Here is a 14,322-nt window from a genome sequence, read left to right as displayed (position 1 = left end):
GAGCATTTACAGCACCTAATGCTAAAGCAGGACAGCTGCAAAATTAAGTGGCATCACAATGCAATTTGAAAAAGTCAAAAAATCTTCAGTGAAAAAGAAACAAAAAAGTGTACATGCCTTCACAAAAATTCATAAGTGAGTCTGCTTAACAAATTACCCGCGGTGGTGGTGCTGCGGTAGCATTGTCGTCTCATAGTAAGATGCTGTCTGGTTCGATTCTCAGCTAGAGCGTCTTCTGCGTGGAGACATGCGTGAATGGGCGTACCTTCATTGAAGGTTGTGCATCAGGGCTGGAAACTCAGCACATAAAAATCAACTACCAATCATTAGCGGACCGGAGTTCCACTGTGGTGACCCCTAACCGGGAAAAGCCGAAACACACAACATGTCTGCTTAACAAATTAATCTGGCAAATGTAGATTTCATGATGCTTTTAAATAAAGGGAAAATGTAGGTATTTTCCATTTAATGAACTTCCTAAGGTAATCATTCTGTTGGCATAGATCTGGGATAAGTTGAAATAAACAATGAACCACAACAAAAACCTTCCCAGAATTAAGGTGCAGCAGTAGGAATAAGCAGCAAACTCCAACAAAACGACTGGTACCAATGTAGAGCAGCAATAACTTTAATAAGAACAGTAGATAAAGTAGCAAAGTTTTCAGGTATCCAGTACCCTACTTCAGTGCTTGATAACCAACATAAAATAATGACAGTTCTTATACATATCAATTAATCACACAGCCAATAACAAAGAACAATTCATGATGCAATTAAGTGCTAAGTAATATGCTTTTAAAGCTACAGACTTCTAAAATCTATATACAAAATTTTATAAACAGCAATTTTAACCTAAAGAGTCATCTGTTTAAATTTTAAAACAGGTATGACCGAAACCATCTGGTTCACACCTGGTGGATATTCAGCCTGTAGTAGTGAGATCCACTGATATTCCATGATTTCTAATTTGGTGTTTAAATGCCCTCTTCTGATAGATCTCATCACAACTTCCATAACCCTAAATTTAAAACTATGGGTAGCATTTTCAGACACGTGCTTTGCTAGGGAATTAGATAAAAAGCCAGGGTACCTTTTGGCTAGGCTTATGTAGGCCCTAGGGCCAAGAGCCTAGTACCTACCTATGAAGCTATGAATATCCCCCCTTCTAATTTCAGAATTATGCTCTATAATCCTGTCCTTCAGGTGTCTAGTTGACTTGCCCACATAAAACATGTGCATTTTATGCAAGTAGCCAAGTAAATAATATTACTAGTGTTATAAGTGGCAAAGCATTTAAAGGTAAAGGAAATTTTACTATTAGGGTGCATAAATGTATTGTTTTTTCTCAATAAAAATACAACAGCAGTTATAGCAGGCATAAGTACCCTGTTTAGCCCATCTATTCTGTGATTTTAATTCCTACATGTCCTTATAACATTACCTGTTTTTAAGATTTATACATTTTTTTATACGTGAACATAGGTCTTTGACTAATAGTGTTATTAAGCTCAGGTAAACTCCTGAGAATGCTCCAATTTTTGGTCACAAATTTTCTAATGCCTTCACTGCATCTACTATATGTAGTCATGTATCAAACATCTTGTGTATAGGCATTATTATTTTCCCTATCATGGTTATTTGTTGTTTCACCAGAGAAAGGGGGGTATGCCGAATCTCTGTTAGATAAGACATAACCTTTAATATCTTCTAACATTTCATCCTCATAACCTCTCTCTCTCTAAATGAGGCCAAAGTTTCATCAATCTGAGAAATACATTTTGAATCACTAGTATTCACTCTACTCATATGCATCATTTGACTTTTAACAATACCCTTGTACACATGGGGGGGTTCATGCTTTTCCTATGCAAATATTTATTTTTATTTACTTACTTATTAAAAACAGAGGTTTGTATTTCTGTTCCATCATATATAACACTAACATCCAAAAATTCCATGAGATGGTCCACATAATCAGTCACTATGTTAGAAATGTAGCATTTTTCAAGAGGTTTGTGGGCAATATTTTTTTTTGTATGGGAGGGGTGTGAAAGTGAACTAATTGCTTATGTGGACCATCTTAACACTACTATGAATTTTTTACACTTTTCTATGATGCATTATTCACATCATAGCATGAACGTTTCCTTCATTTTATGTTGTACATTGATGTTATTTTCCTTAATGCTATTTTCTAAACTTTTTCATTTGCTGAACATTTTCATTTTATTGTCTTCGATACAAATCTTTGGGTCAAAGGTTTTAATTTCTAAGATTTGTAAGTGCAAGTCCTGGAACAGTGAGATGGTCTGAAAACGGGTCTTACATATACGAAGTGTGAGTTCACCGGGTCTCAGAGCTGATATAAAAAAGAAATATACAGGATGTCGATGAAACATAAACTTGAAGACTTTGTTGGTAAACATAACCATCTCATTCCCGTACACCTTTAAACAGGTATAATTTTTAAACTATATACAATGCACAAAAAGTATATACATTTGCAAGCCATAAGATTATGTATGTAAAGACACATAAAAAACTAAAACATATAAGATTCCATGTAAATCTTTGGAAGGCATGGAAGGCACAAAGTCAGATCTGTGCTTAGTACATTAGCACAGTAAGAAAAAGCTCATTCATTATAGATCTGGTTTTGACAACAGAAGTGTAAGGAAACCTTCCCAACTACTGCAGAGTTGGGGTTGCCAAGTTAAAACAAGGGGAATCAATCCTTAACAGATTAGGGGTAACTTCAGTTAAATACCTGCCTCTTCTAACTACCCACTGGAGTAAAAAACATGTATCTAAGATAGTAAGGAAATCATTTTATGTTGCTCAACTTGTAAGCAAGGACATGGCATATAGGTCCTAGGAAGTCATCATTTCACTGTTTTCAGCCCTCATCAGGCCCATCAGTGAGTAAATTGCCACCGTTAGTATGTGCCCGACCAGGTACATACAATAACTGGAAAATCCACAGAGGTTCCTCACAAAAAGAATGCAAGGCAAAAACAGGATGACCTGTGCAGATCTCCACAAAGCCTTAAATCTCAAATCTGTGTCCTACAGACTATTGAGACTTGATTTATGTCTGGCATGTAAGGCATCCTTGAATGTCACTCTGACAGCACTTTTACATATCTGAAAAATGAATATCATCAGAATTATTCAATCTAGAGATTTAAACTTTGCTTTTAACATAAATAGGATATTTTGGAGGGACAGTTATATGTCTCAGAAAATTCCCCTTCTCTGGAACAGGCTTCCCATCTACATGAAACAGAGCTCTTCACTAATCATATTCAACAGAAACCTAGATCAGTGGATGAGAAATCGGAAGTACATTCTGGGTCTTGCACCTATGTCTCCAATGGACAGAGGCAGCCTGTAAATCTTGTCATGACCTACATATACTTCTAAAAATAACCTCTAAGGCACATAAACGTGTAGGATGCAATTGGGATGCTTGGCTAAGGTTATAAAGACCCAAGTAGTTGTTAGCATAATATGCTGCTATAATCCTTTGAACTTATAGAGCTCTTGTCTTACTACACCAGTATTCAAATTCTGCTTAGATTGAGTACTCCAAAATTTATTTGATGGGTACTTCTTATATCCTTTACCAGATCACTTAGACATTGATTTTGGCACTTGATTTGCCTGTGATTGTCCCATGTTTTGAAATGTTATGATTTCTAGTGTCATCTGTGCAAAACACCAAGGTGCTTATCTCACTATCTCTAATTTTTTCCCGGTATGATATCACTTTGCAACAGCCATATGTGACTTCTGTAAAATTTATTTCCATGTTCTTCTGATACTTTAGTGTTTTTTTTTTTGGTCAGCCATATTTGACATAGGTAAAGGTTGTTTCCTTTTCCAACATCTCAGTGATTTTTCTTTTAATTAGGAATATCTAGTTCACTAAGAAATGGAAATATATTGTATAGAACCATGAAGTTATTGGATAAGAAAATGTGTTAGTTAGATTTATAGAACATATGCTTTTCTGGCAATACCTGTAGAAAAATAGACAAATATGTTCAGAAGTAAACAGAAAAAAAAAACTTAAGAGTCAGACTCCTAGTGTTTTTTTTTTCATTTTATAGTACATTAATTAAATTAGGTATGACCTGAGAAAGTAAGTTGATTTTAATGTAATGTACATCAGCATAAATCTCACTTCCTACAAATAGAACCTGTCTGTGCCACACTTTGAGTAAGTTGTTTAGCTTTTGAGAACTTGTGTTAGATGTTAGGTCTGCAGAAGGAAGCTACAAGAAGTGGGTTTGGCGTGAAGTGAAGTGGAGGTGACCAGGCACTAGAAGAGCTAAATGTCTTTCTCACTAGTGAACAGAAGAGGGGCAGGAGAACTTTGCATGTGCGTGCAAAACATCATGTTCTGGAAATGATAAAGGGTCATCATAATAAGGGTGAGGAGGAGGGTGAAGCATAGCATATTGTAGGGACTCGTTACTCCATGGATCTGTGATAGTGCTCCATTATGCACAGAACTGTAGTTTCATGAAATGGATGCTGGAATGAGAGAAGAGAGTGAATCCAAGGAGGTATTCCGGAGGGTATAGAACAGGATGGAAAAGTGGAGAAGAGAACATGAAAGGGGCATAAAAAAATTACATTCACTTAAAGACCAGGCTGAATAAGTTAATTGCCTCTTTCTGTTATCAAACAAGAGCAAATGCATAAACCAGCATATGTATCTATGGATGGATGCATCGATCTCTCTCTCTCTATCTATATCTATATATCTATATATATATATATATATATATATATATATATATATATATATATATATATATATGTCTACATGTATATATATATATATATATATATATATATATATATATATGTATATATGCATATATATATATATATATATATATATATGTGTGTGTAATCTATATCTAATATATATATATATATATATATATATAATGTATATATATATATATATATATATATATATATATATATATATATATATATAATGTATATATATGGCTCTACTTGATATAGTCAAAAAACCAGAACGTCAAAATTCTACAACGAGGCAAAAATAGCAAAATCTTACAAAGTCAAAAATTTATATTAACCCACCTTATAACATTGCACTCCAGTCACTGAAACTGTGTAAGCTTCAAAAATGTTGGTATGCCTTTACGATGTTGTACTGCAAAAAAAAAAAAAAAAAAAAAAAAAAAAGCGAATACTATGGTGGATGCTACTTTTCAAGCCCAGATTCTTTCGAACAGCTGTAAAACACAACACTGTCACAAAAAGGTAAACCAGTGCTAACAACATATTGTAAGTACGTATGCTGAATGGAAATCGCTCTAAACTTAACAGAATAGCTGTCCATTTAAAGACAGCATACACAAGAGAAGCATACCTTCTCAGCATTTTTGCTCAGGGGCAAGCCCTGCTGCACCCCCCACACCTCCTGCAAATCATATATACCAAATCCGAGATCGTACTACAGTGCGGAAAAGGATATATTTCACAATCCTCACTCTACCATGATCTCCATTGAAAAGCATTGAGAAACTGCAGTTTTGTCTGGTATGCTGTATTCTTTTAAGTGTAGTGCCATCTCCATTCAGCATACACAGTTCGATGTTCCAGATTTCAGCTTTCTAAACATTTGACTATGTGGAATTTTGCTATTTTCATCTCGATGTTTAAAATTTTGATGTTCTGTTTTTTCCTCTATATCAAGTATATATATATATATATATATATATATATATATATATATATATATATCCTCTCCTCTTGAGCTCTCTCATCTCAAAACTGGTGTAATCAGTCAGGAGGAGAAGGTAACCTCACACAACACAATTCCAGTATCACATAGTCCCACCACATCAGCGAACCAAACACATAAATACACAAAAACATACTCGGAGGCTCTAAATAAAAATCTACCTAAGCAACAGAGACCTCCAAAGCAGACATCCAAGCAAACTCTACCTCAAAACAAAACATGCACAACACATAGCCCACAAAGTCAGTGTGCCAAGCAGCCACAGCCCTTAAGGCTGAATAACACACCTGATACTCTTGTAATAGGTGACTCTATTGTCAGACACACTGACGTCCCGCTCACCAGGCTGAATAAAGAGAAGGTCATGGTGAGCTGCCTGTCGGGTGCTAGGATCTGCCACATAACGCAAGCACTTAGGTCACTCCAAAGCAAATACAAATATGACTCAGTCATTGTACATGCTGGTGTGAATGACCTGAGATGTACCTCCCTGGACTACATGAAAAGAGACATAGAGGAGCTCTCTGATCATGTAGCCCAGGCTGCTATGACCCTGACCTTGAGCAGCATCTTACCCTCACCTAGAATGATGCCACAGTACAAAGACAAAATGATCGATTTTAACAATTGGCTAAAATTTTGGTGTCATTCAAAGGGGATCCAGTGTCTGTCAGCCTGGAATGACATGCTCGACAAGCCACGTTGCTTCGCTAGGGACGGCTTGCACCTGTCACCACTGAGCTTTCGGATATTGGCAAAGGCTCTTGCCACCCCCATAGTGCCTTTTTTAGGCAAGGCTCAAAAGTCAAACCCACCCCCATAGACAGCACAAGGAACAAGAAACTAAGGGTAATGCTGCTAAACGCCAGAAGTCTTAACCTCAAGATGCACGCACTCGAAGCTCTCCTCAGTATGGAGAACATTGATATCTGTGCAGTGACAGAAACCTGGTTCAAGGCTCCAGAGAGTACCCCAGCACTACCAGGCTATACCTCATATCATGCCTTTCAGCCCCAAAACCCGGACCGAACCACAAAAGGAGGGGGAGTTTCCATATTTATCAAGGTTATCCACACCTCCAGGTTAGTGGCATTGCATGAAGTATCGGAAACAATCCATGTGCAACTAACAGTGGGCAAGACTGTTTTTCAGTTTATAGCATCTTACAGACCACCCTCTCAAAGTCAGGAGTCCCACTCGGCTTTCCTGAAAACATTGGAGAATATGAAGATCTCTCCGAACACCATTATATTGGGCGACTTCAACTACCCAAACATTGACTGGGAGCACTACTCAAGCCCCAGCACCTTAGCCCAAAGGTTCCTGGAAATTATAAACTCAAATGCTATGGAACAACTAGTCACCACTCCCACAAGAGGGGACAACATACTAGACCTGATCATTACCAACATGGGGACTCTATGCTCCACACCAGAAGTATATCCCCCATTGGTAAGATCAGACCATAAATTAATTTCACTGGATGTCCATATCCAGACCCCACCCCCAGCCCAGAAAACCACAGTGAAAAACTTCTCAAAAGCGAACTTCTCACTTCTCAAAACTGAAGTGGAATCCTTCAAGGCCCCAGGGCCAGTGGAAACTACGGCCCAAACTGCAGAATCCTATATAAACGCATTCTACGGACATCTCCAGGAATGCATGGATCATGCTATCCCAAACAAAACCAAGACCCAATCATCCAAAGGCAGGCGTCCAGTCTGGTGGACCCCTTCCATAAATAAACTGTACAACACAAGGAGGAAGCTACTACATGATAGAGCAAAATCCCTAATAGGGAAGGCATCTCTGATCAGTACTAGCATTAAATTACGATCCCTCATAAAATCCTTCAAGGCCAGCTTCGAGAGAAAAATTGCACAGGACACCAAAGACAATCATAAGGCTTTTTTCAGTTATGTTAGAAACCTGGGATGCAACTCCCAGACTTGTTCTGAGTTGATTCTAAATGACAAAAAATACACTGAACCCACAGACATCACCAATATCCTGGCAGACAGGATCAGTGCAAACTTCTCCACCCCCTCCCCCCCAAAAGAGCAAGTATCTATCCCAGCAGAGGGCTGCCACCCAAACATCTCTGATGCTCAGGTGAAGGCTGCCCTCTCCAAAGCAAAAAACACTGCTTCCATTGGACCAGATAGCGTCCCAGGTTGCGTCCTACATGAACTCCAAGAGGAACTAATCCCTCAAATAAAACAGCTATACAATCTCAGCCTCACTACAGGATATGTGCCCACAGAATGGCGTACAGCAACAGTGGTCCCACTCCACAAAGGTGGAGCCTCTACGGACCCTGGAAACTATCGCCCCATAAGCCTGACTAGCTTAGTCTGCAAGGCTATGGAGAGGATCATCATGGAGCTCATAAACCAAGACAATGGGGACCTACAGACACTAGATCCTACCCAGTTCGGCTTTGTCAAGGGCAGATCCTGCCTTTTGAACCTGGTTGACTTCTTCGAAACAGTCACCAAAGCCATAGATGAAGGGAGGGTAGCCTACACAGCCTATCTGGACCTTGCAAAGGCATTTGACACAATACCCCACTCGGGCATCATAGATAAGCTATCCAGCTTAAATATAAACCCCTATGTCACAAGATGGGTCGCAAACTGGCTCAAAGACAGAACCCACAGAGTGAGAGTTGCTGGAGCCATGTCAGACTCGAAACCGGTCACAAGTGGCATCCCACAGGGTTCTGTCCTGGGACCACTCTTGTTCGGTATATACTTTTCCGAGGTACAGGCAAACATGGGAGGACTATGGCTCACCAAGTTCGCAGATGACTGCAAACTGGGCGCCATAATCAACTCTCCAGCTGACACAAAACATCCTTCAAAAAGGTCTTACAGAGACAGATAACTGGTGCCAGCGCCATGGTTTAAAGCTAAATGCCAAAAAATATATAGTCATACCCTTTGGCAAAAACAATGTGCCCACAAATTACCACATTGGCAGAAACCCATTAAGTACAGAGAAAGTTATTAGGGACCTGGGGACCCAAGTTGATAGCAATCTCTCCTTTGAAAACCACATTGCCAAAGTGGTTAGAAAGACCTTCTACATAGCCCACCTCATCACGAAGGGTTTCACATCTAGATCAAGAGAGGTAATCGTGCCCCTTTATTCATTCCTCATCAGGCCCATCATAGAATACAATGCCCCTTTTGGGATGTACCTTACCCGACACCAGCAGCAATTAGAAAGACCCGAAAAGTATCTCACCAAGAGGATGAAGGGTCTCAAACAGACGCCATATGCTGCTTGGTTAAAAAAACTCCAGCTCTACTCAGTTGCATACCGCCTACTTCGAGGCGATCTATGCCTGACATACAAAGCTATGTCAAATCCAGAATTAATGGACGTGCTCCACCTCAGTAAATCTAAATCCCTTAGAGCCACACACTCGAGGGACTTGAACCTCAGCACAGAAATAAATAGAACTTGCTGGAGGGACAGGTTCATAACCCAGAGGCACCCTTCGCTCTGGAATAGAATTCCAGTTCATGTGAGGCAGAGCACCTCACTGAATCTCTTCAAGAAGAATCTCGATAGGTGGATGGGGGATCGTAGGTTTGTCCCAGGGATTACTCCGTGTCACTATTAGACAGAGGCACAGTAAACTAAACCTTAAAAGGGCACAGTATACTCAAATCAAGGGGTGGCGTAAGCCATACAGAATCGGGCTAGGCTTATAATTGCCTCAGGGCAGATAGCCTAGTATGAACCTATGAACCTATGAACCTACATATATATATATATATATATATGTATATATATATATATATATATATACACATACATATATATATATATATATATATATATATATATATATATATTATATATATATATATATATATATATATATATATATATATATATATATATATATATAAAATATGGGAGCGCTACAGAATCCTGAAAGTGCAAAATCCTGAAGACCAAAATCCTGAGACCAAAATCCTGAAAGTTCAAAATCCTGAAAACACGGAGGATACCAACACATTTACTATATTCCAGCACAAGTACATACAGAAACAAATAAAACACAAACCATATTACTCTTCTCCAAGTATAAGCAGGGGGGCAAGCCCACCTGTGTATAGTTGAAGGGTAATATGCTTCTGTATGTACTTGTGCTGGAATATAGTAAGTGTTGGTATCCTGTGTGCTTCCAGGATTTTGAGAGAGAGAGAGAAAGAGAAGGGTCTATTTCATTTAGACTGACTCCGAAAAGATTGAAAATTCAAAATACTGAACACATTTTAATGCAGGGGCAAGCCCCCCTGCACCCCTCATATGGGGAGCTGTGCCACCCACATCCCCTGCTTACTATATATACCAACTCCAAGATCACACAGGAGTGGAGAAGGGGCAAATTTTATCATTGAGTATTTTGAACTTTCAGTCTTTTAGGATTCAGCCTTTTGGTTTTTCAGTCTTCTGAAGTAGACCTAGATATATATATATATAGATATAGATATAGATATAGATGCAGATAGATAGGAGTCTACTTAGAATAATCAATGGATGTAGAATGTCAACAATGCAAATGACAATATATTAGTCCACATACAACGAACAATATCCTTGTCAAACATAAAGTTAAAATAGAAAAAAAAATGAAGTAGCAAAAAGAAAAAAAAACATTTTTGTGCAGGCTGCTAATGATATATTAACTCCAAGATCAAAGAATATTTCCTAACCCTGAGAATTGTACAGTCTCACACAACAGTCAACCATTTGCTTAGTTGGCCAAATTGTGTCGACTTAGTAGATGTCAACTTAATGTAGATTTAGCCAAATGCACTGCAATATATATTTGGTGTTTAGAGTCAGGTTTTATGCATTAAACCAATTAGTGAGAGATGTCAGGTATACATACTGTTTTCAATATCACTGATGAGTCCGATGAGCAGAAATGTTCTGAGTTTTGGTTGTTTGTTTCTTTTCAGCGTGTTTTTGTCAGTGAAATAAAGATTGAGTAGATTATTTTGGAGTGCTGGATTCCTTTGGTTCATTTTACACATTTAGCTCTCATGTACTCATCTCTGTTTGTGCATCTATTTGATGTATGTGTTTTCAAAATGGATGCCAGTTTACACCTGAGTCACCACTCAAGCTCACTCTACTGTCAGGGTACTTTTTTGACATCCCTTTCTTAAATCTTAAACCCATTAACACATTGGTAATGCTCAGAGGGCAAATTGTAATCCCCTGTATTAGAAGCATTTCTGTAGCATATAACAAACACGTATCCTTTTGATAGTAATAATAATGATAAATGGAGTTTTGCCTCATCTTTGTTTTTAGCCAAAAAAAATTCATATGGAAGATTATTTCATTGGTAGATAAAGCTTTAGCCTTCCTTATTTACTGGACCTCTGTCTTTTTATTACCAAATAAATTGGTATTAGGATTAACATAGTAAAGATGCTTCTGTAGATAATGTCTTTGCCTTTTGCTCAATGAGATCGCTTCAGTCTTCTGTTTGTTGATAATAGGTTAAAATTATTTCCTCAGAAAGCAATGTGCCATAAAAAGACCATATGTTAGCAGGTATCAAGTAGTCAGTTTAAGATAAGGTTCCCTGATGATCAGCAAACACAAATCTGTGGAAATTAAGTTCTTATAGTTTAAAATTTGAATTTGTGGATTTTTATAAGATTTTTAGCATAAAATTGTAACTTAACTAAAATATTACCCTTGTATGAGATAAAACATCTGTAATTTGATAAAATAGTACTGTGGCTTGACACATCTCCTAATAAGGGTAGGGACAGGAGTCTCTTATAAACAGTAGATTCACACTAGGGGATCTGGGATGGAGAACAACTGACTGAAGGGCTTTTCCAGTGTTAACTTTAGGAGAGTTTATGAGTGCAGGAATCATTTGATTCCTAATAATTATAGTGTTTTGGTCATCTGCTGCTGTATCATAGTCACTGTGTCACCTTTCCTGAAATGCAGTTCATTGGAATTGATACTATTTAGGAGGGGGTATGGAATCTCCCTCTACATGAAGTTGTAAGTCAAGACCCTCCAAAGAAAAAAAAAATTTTTTTTGAAATCTGCTTGAGGTACTCAGATATGAAATAGGTCATCTGGGCTGGAGAACAGACTGAAGGGCTTTTCCAATGTTAGCATTAGAAAAGTTATACAAGTTCATGAATAATTTGATTCCTAATAATTGTAGAGATTCAGTGATCTGCTGCTCTGTCATAGTTACTGCATCCCTTTCCCTAAAATCAAGGACATTACATGAGGTTGAAGTTAAGACCCTCCACAGAAAAATAATCATTTTTGAAAATTGGCTTGCAGTATTCAGATTTGAAAAGCTGATCTTCAAGACCAACCTGTATCCTCCTCCTAATGATGGTTACTATGGGTTTTAATCTAATATAAACATCCCTAGTCATTTTCTTTTCTAGGCTGCCTGCATGAGTATATTATAAAACAGTTTTCTATTTATCATGTTTTCAACAAAGTGCAAATGCGTTAGAAATAAAGTATTAATTGCACTGTACTTGATCTCTTTTCCAGGCACTGATGTCACTCTTTGTTCTTGCTTCCAAAGATGGATGGGTGGACATTATGTATGATGGCTTAGATGCTGTGGGTGTGGACAAGCAGGTAAAACACACGCTCTATGTTTCTTGCATGATTTTAAAGACCAGTCAGTAATAGTTTTCAAAACATCAGCAAGGACTATGAAACAACAGAGTCTACGAAGAAGAGTCAATTTTTCACATGTACCAGCTTTTCGTCCTATAATAGTAAGCATGCGTATATGATATCATGTGCCATACATCAAATGGGTAGCTTTATTCATGAGATGAGTGTCAGACTTAGACACTGTATTGTATACCAGACTGGTGCATGCATATGAGGTGGTCTAAAGGCAAAAACCTGCACTCCCTGAACATTATGACTTTGGGCAAGATTTGCAATTAACCATGATACATGTAAACCAGAACTGACTTTGTCTTGTGGTGAAATATAAAAGACCTTCAGAGTGAGACAACAAATGTTTATAAAGGCATCTTAAGATAAGATTTAGAAAAAGGTTTATACCTCTTCATCTGTGTGCCTATAGATGTGTATCATTCTGCTATCTCTTAACCAAACATCAGCCGTTTTACTTTATGGAAAGACTAGAACCTAGTGGACTAGCTTGGGAAGCTTCTAGAAAAGCTTGGCAGTACTTAGTATTGATTTCTATCAGTCCTATAAAAGGAAATAATGATTCATGACAAATAGATCTGTGTGACTTTTGAAGGCTGCTCACGCTATTGGTCCTGAATGATGATGTCAGATCACGTGCTTTTGTTGCAAACACTGCATACCATGCTCTCAGATTTCTAGACTTTTAGATATAAGAAGGTGAAGGAGTAATTTCCCCTTAATTAATAGGGTTTCAAATGAAATCCACAGGTTCAAAGAAAGGCCTTCAGTTTAAAATATGACTGTTAATCTTATACATGGACTTAAGATCCCCAACATTACATAAGAATTCCAAAGATCCATTCATATGAAATCCAACCCATAATCCAGGAACCTTGATTTCAGGGAAAATAAAACAAAATTTTAATTGTAAAAGAAAAAATTTGACCCACAGCTGACCATAATTGAGTTATCTACCCTTGAATAAAGCAGCTGGTACAATTTTTACAAAAAACTGTTTTATTTATTCTTCACAAATAGAAGACCATTCTTGCAGATAAATCTTAATGACCTTACAGAAAGTTCTGCCCTGGTTATAAGAACTATGTGAAGTGAGGGGTCAGACTAGCCATGTGTTTTAATTGGTGGAGGTAAAGTAACTATAAGGTTGTAGGTATAGATGTAAGTATTAACCTCAAAGAAGAATGAAAGAAAAAAATTTATCCTGACACAATCATTGCAGGTGGTCATGGGTATCCAAATTCAATACAGGAAGTATGAGAATAATGTTGGTGATCGTATGTGTGAACTGGAAGCAGAAGTGGATCAAGGAAGTTTCTTGTGCATTGTGAATGGATCACATTAGCTGTTTGCTGTATAATGAATCTTTGGTACAGGGCTATGGCAAGGCTTGGTTCAGAGCTCTTTATTAACATACTTTCCATGTTGTTCTGCTGTAGGCCGTTGGTGCAGAATGATGTATAGTTCTTAGTTGTAAATATTATACCATATATATTACACCATTGTAAATATTACACCATAATAAGTGTCACTGGATATTTTAATGAGCAGATGGTTCATGTACATAGCTGTGTCAGGTTTAGCTAATGTGGTTTGGCAGACTGCTGAAGGACTGTGCACTGTTTACGATTGAAAATATAAATACTAGTTCTATCATTCATTAATGTGGCTTTACAGATGCCTGATAAGTGAGGTAAATTACATTATCTGCAAACCTTTTAGTAAACTATCTATTGCAGTCATATAAACTCTTAGTGCAAGCAGCTGATTGGGGCTTAGGCTGGGACCAGCCACTTCTACTCTTGTGTTTCACATCTCCA

General features: G+C 37.7%; 1 protein-coding gene across 3 annotated transcripts in view; it reads left to right on the top strand.

Annotated features, from left to right (window-relative positions):
* Positions 1-14,322, top strand: part of LOC122817286 (voltage-dependent T-type calcium channel subunit alpha-1G-like) — a 1,023,270-nt gene that overhangs the window by 618,281 nt on the left and 390,667 nt on the right. For all 3 annotated transcript variants that reach the window (XM_044090511.1, XM_044090510.1, XM_044090512.1), the window contains exon 18: positions 12,362-12,451. In XM_044090511.1, the coding sequence (XP_043946446.1) occupies positions 12,362-12,451 (90 nt within the window). The remainder of the gene's footprint in view (positions 1-12,361; positions 12,452-14,322) is intronic.

Source organism: Protopterus annectens, chromosome 12.part0 (assembly GCF_019279795.1).
Source record: "Protopterus annectens isolate FY-2018-M chromosome 12.part0, PAN1.0, whole genome shotgun sequence".
Taxonomy (NCBI): domain Eukaryota; kingdom Metazoa; phylum Chordata; order Ceratodontiformes; family Protopteridae; genus Protopterus; species Protopterus annectens.
This window is presented reverse-complemented; position numbering and strand designations above follow the sequence as displayed.